Source organism: Priapulus caudatus, unplaced genomic scaffold (genome assembly GCF_000485595.1).
Source record: "Priapulus caudatus unplaced genomic scaffold, Priapulus_caudatus-5.0.1 Scaffold30, whole genome shotgun sequence".
In the NCBI taxonomy this organism is placed as follows: domain Eukaryota; kingdom Metazoa; phylum Priapulida; class Priapulimorpha; order Priapulimorphida; family Priapulidae; genus Priapulus; species Priapulus caudatus.
In genome coordinates this window covers 255,975-273,306 of record NW_014577091.1, presented here as the reverse complement: position 1 = coordinate 273,306, position 17,332 = coordinate 255,975, and the positions used below count along the sequence as shown (strand labels likewise).

At 42.8% G+C, this 17,332-nt stretch overlaps 2 protein-coding genes across 4 annotated transcripts in view; one reads left to right on the top strand and one right to left on the bottom strand.

Moving 5' to 3' along the window:
- Nucleotides 1-13,111, top strand: part of LOC106816003 (rho GTPase-activating protein 190-like) — a 71,905-nt gene extending 58,794 nt beyond the window's left edge. For all 3 annotated transcript variants that reach the window (XM_014820553.1, XM_014820536.1, XM_014820545.1), the window contains exons 18-27: nt 3,161-3,301; nt 3,923-4,053; nt 4,268-4,441; nt 4,798-4,939; nt 7,858-7,946; nt 8,254-8,451; nt 9,195-9,378; nt 9,650-9,859; nt 10,197-10,302; nt 10,545-13,111. In XM_014820553.1, the coding sequence (XP_014676039.1) occupies nt 3,161-3,301; nt 3,923-4,053; nt 4,268-4,441; nt 4,798-4,939; nt 7,858-7,946; nt 8,254-8,451; nt 9,195-9,378; nt 9,650-9,859; nt 10,197-10,302; nt 10,545-10,743 (1,574 nt within the window). In that variant the 3' untranslated portion in view covers nt 10,744-13,111. The remainder of the gene's footprint in view (nt 1-3,160; nt 3,302-3,922; nt 4,054-4,267; nt 4,442-4,797; nt 4,940-7,857; nt 7,947-8,253; nt 8,452-9,194; nt 9,379-9,649; nt 9,860-10,196; nt 10,303-10,544) is intronic.
- Nucleotides 13,112-14,904: 1,793 nt separating this feature from the next.
- The window catches only part of LOC106816106 (isocitrate dehydrogenase [NADP], mitochondrial-like), a 14,049-nt gene continuing 11,621 nt past the window's right edge, over nt 14,905-17,332 (bottom strand). Inside the window, exons 9-11 of the mRNA XM_014820663.1 lie at nt 16,785-16,895; nt 16,353-16,448; nt 14,905-16,141 (exon numbers count right to left, since the gene is read on the bottom strand). Coding sequence (XP_014676149.1) covers nt 16,063-16,141; nt 16,353-16,448; nt 16,785-16,895 — 286 coding nt within the window. The 3' untranslated portion in view covers nt 14,905-16,062. The remainder of the gene's footprint in view (nt 16,142-16,352; nt 16,449-16,784; nt 16,896-17,332) is intronic.

Here is a 17,332-nt window from a genome sequence, read left to right as displayed (position 1 = left end):
AAGTCGTACCCGTGCATAGACACATCGCGGTTCCACGGTAGCAGCACTGCAGCTGAGCAGTCCGACTCCTCCCTGAGCACCTCCCTAACGGAGAACACGTTCCACACGTCGCCGCGGGGCAGCCACGGCGCAGGCGGCCCCATGGGTCAGTCCTTCACCGGGGGAACGTTCATAGGGCTAGCGGCGACGCGTGCGCCACGCACGGTGTGCAGTGTCGTCGGCACGGTGCCGCGCACGCGCGCTCACTACCAGTTCCGCAAGTCTAACAGCATGAAATTAGCGACAGAGGGCGACGATCGAAGAGACGACAATGAGGATGGTAACGACCGCCCGATTGTGCAGACTCTTATTAGTTTTTGGCACGAGCGCACGTGGTCGGATGTGCTTGCATGCCGCCCCATGCATCTTATGCTTCCCTTGCACGACGTAGAGTTAGGTGCACGCGCATAACGTTTTTTCTTTTCTTTCGTGTTTTATTTGCGTTCGAACCTCTGGAGGCTGCTTCTATCTTGTCTCTGTTCTGCAGTACTAACCGCAGACTGGTGCAGTAAGAATTACTCCTACTGTCTCGTGGGCGTTGATGCGTATGTGCTCGCGCGTGAGCGTGAGCGTGTGTGCGTGCATGTGCATGTTCGCGTGCGTGATGAGCACGTAAGAGAGTGTGGGTGCATGTGTGTGTGCGTGCGTGTTTGCGTGCGTGCGTGCGTGCGTGTGTGGTCAGTACGTGTGCGTGTGTGCGTGCGTGCGTGCGTGCGTGTGCGTGCGAATGTGTGTGTACGTGCGTTTAATGATGTGGAGTCTCTACGCTGCCACAATTTAAACTGCTGCCTACTGCCCAATAATTTCCCCATATTGAACATTGGTATTTTTTAGCTGCATTTATCCATTGACGTATGAACTTACATGAGAAAGTGCAGCTTGCCAACAAAGAAAAAAATATTTAATTCTCTTGATCGAGGTTAACATTTATAATTATTAATGAAGTTGTGAAACCTATGATGCGATGAATGAAGTTGTTACACTTACTGCTGTGTAAAGTAGGCGAATATTGGCATACATGGCATGTATCCGATTCGATGCAACATGCAAATAGGTTATATATGCAACATGCATGAAAACGTGTCAGGATTGGTTGCGATGAAGTTTATGTGCATGGCCTCATAACTAACTCTAGATCCAATAATGGCCTTGTAATCTTCAGCTTTGGGGCTTGTATGCTGCTGAGGCAGTACCTTATATGAGTGGCAGGTTTTTCGCTCGAATGCCTTGAGTCGCTTGTTAATTAATGAAACTTGTGGGTGCCATTTATTTGAGTCACGAGTATCAATTCGTACAGACACATTTCACTGAGGCTGGAATACTTTTTTTCTTAGTAGCTGCTGTTTTTATGGTTTTTATGGTCGTACCTGTTGATTTTACCCAATTTGATTATAATTCTTTGTTTAGTAAACTCGATTATCCGGCACCCTAATAAACTGGGGTGCGTTATAGGTTGAATATTTTATATATATAAAAATAAAAGTAATTTGATACAGCGGAATTATTTTTAATAATAGGAAACTTGCCACCTTTTGCAGAGATTGCAATTACAAGAGCAAATAGAGCTATAATCTGTTACAGAACACGCACACACGCAGGCACGCACGCATGCATGCACAATTTACATAACATTTTACATTGTGTATTATTTAATTACATGTACTTCGTTTATTGTAAAGCCTTATTCTAAAATTGGTTGGAACACCCTTGGTTTTCATTGCACTGGCTAATGCTCTTCTTTTGGTGCCGTTGCATAGAGTGCCGGATAGTCGGGATTTTGCTGTACGACCTACCGAGTTGCTTCACAGATAGGCAATAATGCATAATAAATGTCACATTCGTCAAATGTGACCCGCTCCAGCATAATACGGACTAAGTCGCAAGTCATTGTTTTGAGTAATGAGCACACACACATGTCAATGCTGAAAATGGCCTACCTGGACAAAAATGAGATCTTTACAAAAATAAGTTCCTAAGTGCATATTTAATCCGGATATATCTCTAGATTATTTTGGTCATTTTTAATTAAGAAAAAAAAAAAATTTCAAGGGCCCCTGACCGCTCATCCCCGACTGGGCCCCTTACCCGGAACGCTTTATCTCAAAAGCTGCATATTCCGGAATAAGTCGGTTTCCGATCTTCAAATTGCTGTAGATCGGTCAATTCTTTAGATATAGCCAAATATTATATATCATTTTAAAGGTAATTAAATTATCTCCTACTTAAGGTAAAGGTAATTGAATTTCCTACTTAATCCTGGTTTTGCTGGAGCGGGTCACAAATGTCTTTAGCGGTGTGTGCTCGGACTAGTTAATGGCAGTTCTCGGTCAACTTTGCGTAGTGCTTCCAGTCGTTTGCCAGTCGCATGTGAGTGTGTTGGTGCAGCTGTAAGTACGGTTTATTCCCGGTTGGCCTACTCTCATTTCGCCTATGGCAAAATTCCCATTTTGCCTACAGCAAAATTCCCAGTTGGCCTACACCCATTTTGCCTACTCCCAATTCGTCTACGCTCAAAATCTACCCCATTCCCATTTCGTCTACGATCGGTTTGTTCACTAAATAATCATTTATAAATAATAAAACATGGTTTTGATTGGCATACATAGACTACAGGAACCAGATGAAAAACATAGGTATAAATAATGAGAACATAACTTGACAAAGATAGAAAATACAGTACGAAATGGGAATATTGCCGATTCTGAGAGGAGACGAAATGGGAGTAGGCGAAATGGGTGTAGGCCAACTGGGATGTTACCGTAAGTGCGGCTTGTCTCGCGGGTTGTTAGCAAGCTAAAGAACAGTTAAATAGCCCTCGGGTTAAACGATGCACGTGCGGCAGAAGTGCATGAATGAGTGCGTATGTGAGATATCAGGGGTAAATACGCAGATTTGTTGTTCAAAGTATGTTACTGCAGCCTAATCTTTTATAGGCCTTAGTTATGAGGAGTTGCATCAACATAGGTGATTACTTGACTTGTTGCTTCATGCTGGCAATGGTGGCTTCTGTCAGTGAATAGCAACCTATTATGTTTGTATGTATGTGCACGCTGGTGTGTTTTAGTGGTAGTTGACTAGCTGAGGCCTTCTTAATGAGCAAGGCTGTGTATTGGTTTCCCAGCCACCCTGCCACAGCTGAGCAACACTGGGCCAGCAGCAGGCAGAAAGCTGCAGAAAGCTTCAACCATGCCCAGCGCCAGCACAAGCCCCACGTCACCGGCAAAGCAGATGCCTGAACAGCAGGCCCCTGTCAGGGAAGAGGGTACACACTCAATTTTCCTGTGGTTTCATTCCTGATCTCTCTAAGTTGTGCACGAATATTCACACGGGTTATTTGACGTGTTCGATTTTGGAGTTTTTCAGCCGTTGCTTTGTTTTCTTTTGTCGGCGACAATATTCTCACCTATGTTCAGTTTGTTTTCTAGGTGTGTCTTTCAGCACAGATTGATGCTTGGTATTTGATTCGGATGATTCTAGTGTGATTTATAATTTTATTGTTATGGATTTTGTTTTGTTTTATGCTGACCTGATTTCACAATAGCATTACGTTCTGTGAAAGCATATTTTCTCCTATGTATATTACATGTGTGATCATTCAAAGGAAATTGAGAAGAACTATAGTTGAATGTTGTGTGTGATGTTTTTCAGTTGCCTTTGAGAAGAAGAAATTTTCTAATTACATGTACCGCTGTAATTATTATTATAATTACAATAGGGAGGTGCATGTGCCTTAAATTTTCGTACAACTTTATTTCATATGACTTTAAAAAAATCATGAATTCGGACTGTGCATTAACTTGTTTTTAGGAAAATGTTAGTAAAAGTATGTTAGTAAATACAGAGTGATCTAATATAATATTATTTCATCTATGTGTGTACATAGAAGGATGGGTAGACAACAACTTGAATGAAAATGACAAAGAGGGCTGGGCAGACAGTGTCATCTATGAAACGTATGGACGTAAGGATCAGCCCCAACCAGGCAAGCCAGTAAAGCCACCATTAAAACCCAAGGTAATATAGGACGCCTGCAATATATGTCTAGGGGTACCATATCTACCACTCGATATTCAATCCTGTGTACTGCAACACTTTTGTATTGGTTATATTAGGGTAACACGTCGGTTATATTGGACGTATTTTATACATTGGTGAAGTTTGGTGAACAGGTTTGCAGTGAGAATGTCCAGCATAGTTGAACTTCGTTTTATACATTTTCTTGATGCAGCCTGGGAAGTTGGACTTGCGGAACTTCGGTCAGGTGACAGACGCCATTCAGAAGTGGACAGTGCGCGACACAAAGCCAGGCACGCACTCTACAGTACAGTACAGCAGGATGAAAGCGGCACCACTCGCAACACCGGAGAGCATCGAGATCGGCTCTGATTATGCTCAAGTGAAGGTAACGTGTCATAGTGTATGCGCCCAGCACAGGTATATAGAACGTGCAAGTCTAAATGCGAAGGTCATTTGGCACAAAGCTTAGCATGTCAAAGACTGAATTCATCTGAATCGACCGCTGGTGTTACTCTGAATCGACCGCTGGTGTTACTCTGAATCGACCGCTGGTGTTACTCTGAATCGACCGCTGGTGTTACTCTGAATCGACCGCTGGTGTTACTCTGAATCTACTTCTGGTCTTATTATATTAGTCGGTAAGACTAGAGTATAATAGATTGGTATTAAAGGAAAATTTTCTCTCGATGACAACAGCGTGTTGAACTACATGACATGAATGTTGTTTGCGAATGTACGTAGGATGCGATTCCGAGCCAGACCCTGCCACTGTATGTAAGTGCGGGTGACTACGCGCTCGTCCAGGATGCTCTACCTCCTGGTCACATGCGCAGAATGAAGTCCTCCGTACGCAAGAACGCATCCTGGCAAGCTACCAGCAAAGGTTTGTGTTGTTGAGCGGCTTCTGCGCATACATGCTGTTGTGTATGATGTATAATGCTCACTATTTTGCGATGAAACCAGTAATGAACTGATGGCGTACAAATGCACCATCAATGTGGTTTTTTATGCTTTTTACATTTTCATCACGGCAGTGAGATGCGTGATGATGAAGGTGCAGGAGCTGCGCAATGTTCAAGGTGCAGGGTCTATGCTTTTTCTACTACGTCCTTACATCTATCATTACCTAGAAATGGTTATTATGAGCATGGCAATAGCTGTTTAGTATTTATTACGTTGCAGGCTAAAACATGAACATGTGTTGCGGTTGAAAATCCGGTTTTATCAAGGACTGTGATATTTGAATTATGTAGTCTAACTGCATTATGACATTGGACATTTGTATTATAGACTAACTAATGCGTGGAATTTTTTTGTTTTTCGAAATTTATAATTTGGTGTGAGTTTTATTTAATGTCATGAATAGTAAGGAAGACGAGACCTCGTGCAGGCCCTTACTTGGGTCACCATCTATTTTTGTTTGGTGGTGAGAAGGGTTTTTGCTCTTTAATCTGGCTGGTATAATGACTTTCAAACCAACCCTTTTGGACCATAGGAGCTTCAGACAGCAAACAACAGCCTTAAAATAATCATTAAAAGTTTACAAAATCTGGACAATACTAGATTGCACATCTGTGGTATTCATCACCACATTATGAAACAAGATGCTCTTTAGCTGTATAGATCCTCTGCTTGTGTGATAGAAAACGAGCTCCATTAGCGGCATTAGAGTGACAGGTATTGGTAGGTTCCCGTAGCCAGGGTGATTAGAATGCCATGTGTTGAATTTCAAGACAGTTCAGGCTGTATCGCCCTACTCATATATACATATATGCCAGGAGCCACGGTGTATAGTGCTGCTCTACGTTGTGGTTGACGCCACACGTGTTGACAATGTAGAACTGAATGTCACCCGCGTGTCACGGTAGGTGATGTGTTTGACCACGACATCAGCGCGACGGGATCGCCCGAGCTTTAGCGTCGCTCGCGTTGGCGACATAAATCTGTGTCACGCGTGTATCACGCTAGGTGGCTTGTTTGGCAGCGACGTCAGCACCCAAGCTTTAGCGTCGCTCGCGTTACACAACGTAAAGGGGGGCTTATGTCGGGCTTGCGAGCCGACTCGACTGGAAGCAACTGGATTTCGAGCAACTGGCAGCGATCGGCAGCAACTAGTTGCGTCCAGTTGCCCACTGTTCTATTCCGAGCAACTAGTGGCGGCCAGTCGCAGGCAGTCGCGTCGCAGTCGACCGACCTAAGCACTGCAGTCGCAGTGAATTGCAGCCAGTTGCTTCCAGTCGAGTCGGCTCGCAAGCCCGACATAAGCCCCCCTTAAGGCGGAGTGTGACGCACGTGTGTGTCGCAGTAGATGACTCTAGCGACAGCGAGAGCGGCGCTGCCGAGCAGCCGAAGAACATCTACGCGAAGGTGCATCGCAAGCCGACGCCGCACAAGAAGACGCGCCGCAAGCCGCTGCGCTCCCAGGACAAGCAGCTTCTCATCTCGGCGCCCGTCGACTTCCGACACCACAGCGTGTCCGACGTTGGCAAAGGTTCATGCCTGTTACCCCCCCCCCCCCGTGCGTGTGTGTGTGTGAACATCGCGGATGTGTGAATGCATCGTTACTTTATCGGCGTTTGTCAACAGGTCTAATCGTTAAGCCAAACGATTTAGCGGTTGGTCGTAGGTTGTCCCTGCTGCGAAAAATTAATTGAACTCGATGAAAAGTTACGGCAAAAAAATGGTATTTGAATTGCTATATAATTGCGATTGAAGTACAATGGAATTTTTTCACACATGAATCGAAATTACTATTCTGTGTAGTTTGGATATCATACATAGAGCAGGATCTGTTGTTGACGTGTGTAAGCGAACGATGCATTTCATGCTGAGAAAGCATGCCATCGAGGAGCAGCATCGCGGACGTCTGCATGGTGTGGTTGCATCGTGGTGACCTGTATGTTTGCTACTTTATTATTATTTATACATTTTGTTATGCATTTTTACACAGTTGTCACGTAATAGTGTTTGAGTTTTGTGTGCCGTGCCAAGTGTTTTACTAGTCATGCATCAGACTTACTGTATTATTATTTTAGTGGTGACACTTAATTAATGATAGTTTATGAGGTTGAAATGGAGTTATATTTAGTTGTCCCTCACATTCTTTTTTGCCGTTTCGTGTTCGGTTATGTACATAGTCAAACGGCTGCAAGTTGTGTAAATATATATGGCATGCCTGGTGTTTGCAGATTATATTAGTTAAGTGAAGTACGTTGTGAGACATGCACAATTTGTTTGACTTTAGATATAGAATGCTTAGTCTTTGAAGACTCTATGACTTTCGGTCAGAAGACGTTATATTTTAATGAATGAAATTTAAATACAGAATGACCAGTCATGTCTCCTCAGTTTTAACCACCTCTATCCAAACCCGATCATCTTATAATTGTATGTACAGTGCTGATGAATAACAATGAAATTTAATGTCTTCTTGGTATCTAAGAATTATGTAGAATACAAATGTAAACGTTGGAACATAATTTTTTATAGTAGTTGTGTTTGTTTACATGTTCACTTTTGTGTGTATATGTTTATTCATTAAACTTTTGTGTGCAAGATACATGGCTGCCCAATCATATTTTTAATGTGGTCATTTTACTGTAGTTAGCAGTCGATGGCACTACAATAAGATTACGTAACAAACAAACAAAGCATGGAAATTTAATATATACGCAAAATAAATGTTGGAAGTCGCATGATTAGAATTTATATATTTTACTGTATTGCTTTGTAGGGAATTAAACTGCAGGTGTTTACTGAACTTGTTTTAACATTTGTAGTAAACTGCCATCGTTGTTTCAGGTTTGATGGTTCGACCAGAGCATATGGGATCGTCGATGGAGGAGGAAGGTCTCTATGAAATTGTGTCACCTAAAGATCCATTGATCAGGGTAATAATGAGAGTTCAATGTTTCCATAATTAAAAAAATGAGCATGTCCACATTGTCACAATCAGCCAAGACCCTTCTGTGCGTTGTGATGCTACTTCATTACAAATAACCATGACCTTTGATTCTTAAGATCCCGTCACCACTCTTTTTTATAAATTTAATATATATCTGAGCATGTCGCAAATTGTTTTCCGAGTTAGCATATATTGATAGTTGCATACCACGTGACTATTGCTATTGCATAGTTATTTTTCGAACTAACTACATATATCTGTAAATACATAAATGTTTGTCATATTTTCAACAGGCTCCTGGTCAACTTCTGACTCCAGATGATACAGGGGAGGTGGGAGAGCCGACCGAAGTTGGTGGCTGGCCAGGTGTGAAGAAGAAGATCAAGTCATTCAGCGGCACAGAGAAGGCTGCAATCACGATGGAGGACAAGCAGCGCAAGAAGGAGGAAAAGAAAGCAAAGGATGATGAGAAAAGAAGAATGAAAGAGGAGGTACTTGCTAGTCAATAATCTGTGGTTAATTAGTCTGTGGTAACACCTAGTAAGAGTATATTGATTGCCCTTTCATTGCAAACTCGTGCAGCAGATAGAATAGGTACATATATTATTAGTATATTAAGTCGGCACCTCCTATTTACTGGTATCAGGAGAAATATTCCCCCCCCTTCCGGAATAATTATCCCTGTGATATCCAGCCCCTGGATTTTTACCCCTAGACACTGCCCAAATAATTACACCCCACCCCCTGGACAATAAAACATGCTACACTACACAGACTTGAAGTGATCACGAATAAATATAAGAAAATAATATTCCTTTTAAAGTGTATTTTTTAAGAATTTATATTTTACACAATTATCTAAAATCTAAAATCATGTGGGTGGGGTAGTTGTCAAGGAAGTGAATGACATGGAGGTGTTTGTGCAAGGCATGATTGTCTGAAAGGGGTGGGGTGGTAATTGCCTGCTGGGCGATTGTTTTAGGGTTAATTATTCTAGGGTCATTTGTTCTAGAACCTATTTAATATTTACTGCTACGTATCTTTAGTTCTTTAACTGCAGTAGTGTGCTGAGTATATCAGCAAATGTTACTAAATTTATGATTGTGTAACTACAGCCTGGCTCTATGTATTTTGTGAGCTTTGCTGTAAAGAAGTGTATAGTAATATAACTGCCACCGTCTACTTCCGTTGACGATTGCATAGAACAGATAAATTTACCCTAATAATGTTGCAGGAAAAGGCAAAGTTGAGGCAGGAGAAGCAGGATAAGAGGCAACGTAAGAAGACAAATTCCACTAAGAGTTGTGGTAGCACATCACAGGGCTTGGTTGGGAGAGAGCTAGATGAATATGTACAGACTGAAGATCGTCTGGTTCCATCGTTCCTTGAAATGTGTATCACCTTCATAGAAGAAGAAGGTACACCATTGCTTGTTTTTATCCAGTTTGCGTAAGAAATAAAAAATGTTAAAATCATCCCATGAAAGACAAAATTGAATATTATTTAACAATTGTGAATTGTTTGCAGGAAAATACATTTTTATAACAAAGTAGACTTATTTAATCAGCCAGCAAAGTAAATTACATTCAAATACTTCTCAGATAACATTACGTAGTGCTCTGTATAAATGATGATTCAATCTTGCTGGATAAATGTGTTGAACCAATATTTATATTGTCATGTTTTTAGGTCTAACTTCTGAGGGCCTATACCGAGTTCCCGGTAACAAGGCACATGTTGATCTACTCATGCAAAAATTCGAGGAGGATCCGTCGGTGAACCCAAATGATCTTGAGATTCCTGTAAACGCGGTCGCGACTGCGTTGAAGACGTTTTTTCAGGAGCTTCCTACGCCCCTTGTGCCCAGCTCTGACTACGAAGACCTCTTAGAGGCTGCAAGTACGCACTTTTATATGCCAATCTTATATATATCTATATATATAATATATATATAATATCTAATATAATATATATAATATCTTATATATATTGCACTTTTATATATCGGTCTCCTGCTGCTATTGCCCATCAGTCGACCACAATTTCGATTCGCCCTAACATCCATATTACCCGGAGATTTAATTAAATACAGCTAGTCAATGTTTATTCATTTGTCTTCTGGCGTCTCCTGTTTGACCATGAAGTTTGCATGACTTTATGATTTTATAATTGCTGTTTCTCATATGCTATTTTTTTTATATCTATACAGATTATTTAACATAACTTTTCTGTTCAGGTCTAGGAGAGCAGTCTGCCCGGCTGGTCGCCATACGTGACGTGATCGACAGGCTTCCGTTGGTTAACCAAGAAGTGCTCAAGTTTTTCTTTGTGCACTTACACAAGTAAGTAACATAGCCTGCAATTTTGTAAACCTCCGCCAATACTGTTTTTGATCCATCTTTGGATTCTAGAGTATGATTTCGAAACCGTTCACCGGATTGGATTAGATGAATGTTTGAATATGAATTTATTTGAATTATGTAAGGTAGGTGGTAGGTATGTGCTTTTAGTCTTTTTTCCTAAGTGACGGTTGCCTTACTATTAGGTGTGTTTGTGTGCTAACTCGTCTCTGTTTCTCTTTTAGGGTGTCGCAGCATTCTCGTGAAACGAGTATGGATAGCAACAATCTCGCCAAGTGCTTCTGGCCCACCATCCTGCGACCAGACTTCACAACCTTTGAAACGATGGCGCAAGCTTCCAAGATCTTGGAAGAGGCTGTGTGGCTAATGATAGAGCATTACGAATTTATATTTTTCGCAAATGAAGAGGTGACAACCGTATGATCATAATAGTGCGGTAGAGGGTGCCGCTCTGCCATCGCGTCAATGGCGTCAAAACTTGGTGCTGTTTATGTGGAAGCAGTGATAGTCGCAGCAGCAGGGACATTAGCCTTGCAGGCAGAACTGCTGGTAACTCTGTTGCGGTGTATATAGCAGTGCAGGGCCTTTGCTGAGCTGTAAATATGGGACTCGTAGGGTGGATGCTGTAGGGTGCAGCGGGCTGCCATGCACATAATCATGTAGAAGCAAGAACAATGTAGCGTGCATACAGCTCGGCAGTTGATGGTTCGTTTTTGCCCAGGTGCATGGTGGTGTGTACACAGTGATGTAAAAATGTCTTGCCTAAATGGAGATGGTTGAATTAAGGACGACCAGACATTGTTGTGACATGTGGTCTGAGCCATGGCTGCCAACGAAGTGGTGCATTGTCGTTTTCCTCGTAACCTTTGTGTATGCCAGAGGTTTTCTCTTTATGTACAAATTATAGATGTAGTAGTTAGTGCCTGTGACCTTTTGGCTTTTGGTGGCTGTATGTGGTGCTGCGAAATCATCACAGTTTATGAAATCTTGTCTTTGTATTTTAAGCATTTAATCGGACAGAAAAATGGGGAAACGAAGAGGTTGAAATGCTTAGAATTGTCCAGAATAATGAAAGGGCAGCATCAATTCTTACCAGTTTCTCTTTACATATATGCAGAGAGTCTGTGAAACTCCGTGTATCTTCTTTCTTCTCTTACACATTTAACCTTGTCTTACAGTCGTTGAGGAAACGAGAGGGTCTTAGAAGTTGCGCACGCGAGAGAGCGAGAGGGGGAAGAATAGTAAGGTTATTAGGAAAATGAGTGTGAATGTGCGCGTACACTAGAAGTGTAAACGAGGACGTGCAGTCTTGCGTCCCCAGCTAGTCATAGTAAGGATTCTTCTGACCACAATTCACATTTAGTCAACTTCACGAATTTCCTATCATTGTACTACATTTACGTTGAATACAGACCGTCTCTTTCTTTAGCCTTCCGTCTCTGCCTCTCGTTCTGTACATATACACGTGTGCGCACGAGTGTGTGTGTGTGTGTGTGCGTGTGCGTGTGCGCGTGCGCGTGCGTGCGTGCGTGCGTGCGTGCGTGCGGATACGTGCATGTGTACGCGCGTGTGGTAAATCCACTGTAGGTTATATATAGTAGGTGAATATAAAGGAATCTATCAGTGATTAGACTGGCATGGTTATCAAAGAGTATCTTTTCTAACATTGGAGTTTTTACACTTTGTTTTTATGTGTAATTAAATTTAATGTGTTGGTGTCTGTGTATCATGTAATAATGCAATTACAATGTTTGTGGGTCAGTATCACTTCCTGTCTGGTTTCCGGTTCACTGCACGATCAACTTATTTGCGAATTATGATTATTGTGTATGATAAACGTTTTTGTTTATTACGATACACGAACGACCGCATGCTGTAGATTTTTTCATTGTGATTTCTTGTAATTATATTTAAGCAAGCCTGTAATAATTACGATACGGTGTTGTGTGTCATTGCCATGCTTGGCATGTGTGAAGACGATGTGGACCCAGTTTGTACGAAGATAAATCATGCATTCTCCTATTGTGAAGAGTATCAACTCTTGCTTACATAGCTCAACTTACAGCTTGTTGCATCATTTGGGAATTTATTGCTTTGTTGAATGTTATTGAAGAGGATTTTTAACAATTAGTGAATATTTTGTGCACTTTTGTAAAGTATTGCAGTTTTGTGTATATTTTTGCCATCAGGAAGGTGGCGATGTCTAGTGACTTTTATTGTAAATTTTGCATAACGGTGTAAATTGGGTGGGTTGAAGACCTTGTTATGTGTACATGTGAAATTTAATTAGTGAAATAGCACGAGTATAGCGCGACCGCTGCGGGGGACAACTTTTTAATCTGAGGCTACATTGCTTTATTCAATATTTCATGCAAACAGTCAGATGGATAGGTGGAACAATAATTTGCCAATGTTCTCAATATTTAAACATGCATTTCTAAACTAAATAAAAATACGCCTGCATTTAATAGGGAACACTTATATGCCGCGTAACAAAATTACAGAAAAACTGCATTGAATATCTGTTGTGCTCTCTAGTGTTCATTGTTTAGTTTTCGTTAAATTTCATTGGTAAGCTATTATTACATTACATACTCGAACAGTCCCCCAGAATGTTTCAACTATTTTTCACGACTACTAAGAATGTCAGATCTTACTAGTGAAAGTAGTTTCTACCTGTAACTGTAGTTTGCTGCGTATAATACGCAGTTAGTTACCTATACCCGACGTCCATCATGGCTAATCTGTGTGTGGCTATTCTCTTGTAATAAAATGTCACTGTGATTGAATATTGGAATTGTTACACTGAACTTCTTATATGACGCTATTGTGTCAAGGAAAATACTATCAAGACTACTACAAATACTATCAAGTAATTGTGTGTGTGTGCGTGTGCGTGGGCGTGGGCGTGTGCGTGTGCGTGTGCGTGTGCGCTCGTTCGTGTGTGTGTATGTATAGCACGTGCAAACTGAATAGAATGTTGGAGGGCACACTCGTAGCCTCTAGCCCATTGTTTTTCAGAAATTTTTTGAATAACGACCAATTTTGGTCCGCTATATGAGTTGACATTTGCGGGGGTGGCATGTATGCTCCCTCGGATAAGGGAACTTAAAGAAGTGTCAAATAACGCAACTGCTTGCATACTAGGCGCCGGCTAGTACACTATTTAGTTTACACGTATTCTTGTACAAATGAAAATGTATAAACAGAAAAGAAAAACAAAGAAAATTAATAACTTGTACTAATAAAAAAAATATGGTTGATAATGTCGGTTGAGTGCATAGCGTATTGGAGTGGCAGTTAAAAATTAAGCAGCAACAGTAACTTTATGTTAGGGCGTATAGCGTGCTATGCAGAGAAGTGAAAGCGCAGGGTACAAATCTGATGAAAAATTATAACTGCACGCACCACAGCTACACAGTGCTACACACACGCACGCACCCACAGCTATACACACGCACGCACGCATCAGCTACATCCACGCACCACGCCCAACAGCCTACACACACGCAACAGCCCCGCCAGCCTCCAGGCACCGCACGACCCAGCCAGCTTACACACACGCACGCACCACAGCTTGCTATCAATCACACGCACGCACCAGCCACAGCTACACACACGCACGCCACGCGCACAGCTATCCACCACGGTGGGATCACGCGCGCACGCACGCACGCACGCACGCAATCCCACAGCTACACGGACGCCCGGCCCACAGCTACAACGCACGCGAACAGCACAGCACGCCGCACCCACAGCCTACACACACGTCACGCACCACAGCTACACAACCACGCACCTACAGCTAACACAAACGCACGCACGCAGCAGCTAGCAAACACGACGCACAGCACCCAGCCAGCTTACACAACACGCACGCACCCACAGCTACAGCACACCGCACGCACAGCAATGCCAGCGCACACCACGCTACAGCACCGCCCGCACCACAAGCTACACGGCACAGCACGCCACCCCAGCTACACACCCGCACGCACGCCACCGCTACACACACGCACGGCACGCCACAGCGTACACACACGCCACGGACGCAGCCCACAGCTACACGCACGCACGCACGCACCCACAGCTACACGCACGCACGCACGCACGCACGCACCCACAGCTACACAGCTACACACACGGACGCACCCACAGCTACACGCACGCACGCACCCACAGCTACACGCACGCACGCACGCACCCACAGCTACACAGCTATACACACGGACGCAGCCACGCACGCACCCACAGCTACACACACGTACGCATCCACAGCTACACACACGCACACACCCACAGCTACACGCACGCACGCACACACAGCTACACACACGCACGCACCCACACCTGCCTCCCTTCATACAGGCACACATACATGCATCTGCTCACACATACACACGCATGCGCGGATTAACGGGGCGAGCGTTGTTGGCGCCTCTCAGTTTTTGATGGCAAAGATTTTTGCTGTCTAATGTTGTGGTGCGACTTGTTCCAGACTTAAGGTATTATACTTTGTTTCATTAATTGGTTCAAATAATTGCCGTGTGTAAGAACTGCAAGAAAAAACACAAAGAAAGACAGTTCTTAATTTTTACCTAATCATTATTGCCACATTTGACTAATGACCAACATTTACAGAAGATAGACAACAAATTTTCTAGTGTCAGTGATTTTTCTTCAATGCCAACCTCACAAAGTCCACCCTTACAATTGGCAACCAAGTGACAATATGCCAATGTACAACACGCAGCTCTTGCGCACCATGTAAACAGTCGAATAGCACTACGGGGCAACACTCCTGTCAAACAAGAGCGTGACTCTGGTTTCGACCCAGCAGTGGTTGACGCGTGGGCGACTGACGTGGTTCAACCTGACGTACGGGCCTGAACCGGTAATGATCGCACGGGTATCACAGTTCACTGTGAGTGATCGCTGTGAGGCAAAGCCTCTTTACACACACACTCGCATGCTTGAGCAACCGTCGTTCAATAGACTTTTCACTCCCGACTGGCCACAGTTCCTGTTAATTTCCCTCCCGCTAGTTTCGAGGCATAAGTCCACCTACAAAAACCGTTCTCGCTCTTTAGAGTCTGCTGCCTTTTCCTACAATTGCCACAAAAGAGAATAAAAACAAATTTGCTTTTATTCACTCCTGATTATTATCCGGAGATTACCGGACCACTTTTGGGGGAAAAAAACTTTTCGACTAAAGCAATAATTAATTCACCGGGTACATAAGGCTAGAGTAAGGGAAATACAAGGCTTCCATTCTGATGACCAGTACGAACCTCATTTCAATCCGGACTAGAAGCCCATTGCAAATTACCTATGCGCAGTATTATTTACAAACAACTCCATTGTTTCGATGTGCTCGTAGACATATATAGATAGCTAAAAGCTACAATCAGATCCTTCGTTTTTTCTATTGTGCATGGTGTTTAGACATACGCAGATAGCATGAAAATTACTAAAATAGCAATAAATGATATAAACGAGGGTTGATGTATTACACCATGCACCCTCCAAATGTCATACCGGGTTAGGAGGAGAAAAGCACTTCCAAAACTTACAGAGTATTAATTTGTAACAAACTGTTCGTGGAGGTAATAACAGAAAGTGTACAAGTTCGCCATATTTGTCACAAGCCCATGTTTAATGGCTATTTAGGTTTAGGGAAGATGGGAGCTAACTCTACACAGATCTGAATCATCAACTTGCTAGACACATGTTATCATTCATCTATGGCAGAGCGCTATCCAGGTTCGTAGCAATGGCATCCAAGAAATCCATGGTGTATAAGTAATCCTTCTCTGTCACTCTAAAATACAAATAAATGATTTTTAGATGCACCAGTGGTAATACGAAACAATAATATAAAACACCGTTTATTCTGTTGAAAAAACACCTCAAAATGATAATTAACAATAGATACTGCCCATTTATGCAGAACCTTTGCAATATGTCCAGTGATGAAAAACAGAATGGTATGGTGTAATAGACATGCAATGCGTATAATCCAGTAATCATACTTGTCCATGGATCCCTTAATGCAGAGAGCAAGATCCTTGGTCATCTTTCCAGAGTTAACAGTATCTACACATGCCTTCTCAAGGGCTTCACAGAACCTGTTTACGACAGATGTACATGGTATATATTACAAATGTGCCGACTACAAAACTGATACTCTACTTCCTCTGGGAAGAGTGGAGTGTCTAAACTCCGCAAGTAGTGACTTTGTTTGTATGCCCCATCAGCAAATTAAGGAATATGCTTATCGGTTTATACAGTTAAACTAATGAATACACAATTAATAACAATAGACAAAAATGCTAGCATTGGGTATGCTTATGACATTAGATGCAAGACCAGAAACAAACACTTCCTTGGTAAAATTTCATTAAATTTTTCTTCCATTTATAAAAGATGCAATTTAATTGCTGTGCACAATGAAATTAGCTTACTTTGCAAGATCTGGGTTATTGTCAAGCTTGGCTCGGTGCTCCAGTCCACGGGTCCACGCAAAAATGCTGGCAATGGGGTTGGTGCTCGTTGATTTGCCCTTCTGGTGCTCTCTACAAACATACAACATCATGTGAGCGGTACAATACACCGCCTAAAAATATCTGTACTGTCGACTGTAGAGAACGAAATGCACATGTGTTTGTTGCGTATCAAGAGGTGCACCTTATTGCCAGAGGTTATTTATTGTGATTTCGAGTGTCGAATCAATATCTCACATGTTTATGCAATACAAAAGTCATGTCAGTACGTTTGGGAGGGAGTGGGGAGAAAAAGTAAATAAATGAACAAGTTAGTGAGTGAGTGGAGAGAAGGAAGGAGGGAGGGTAGAGAGGGAGGGGACAGAGGTACAGAGAGAGGGAAGAGGGGTAGGGAGGGAGGGGGAAGGAGGGAGGGGAAGGGGAGGAGGGAGGAGGAGGAGGAGGAGGAGGAGGAAGAGAGGGAGAGGGGGAGGGGAGGGAGGGAGGGAGGGGGAGGGAGGGAGGGGAGG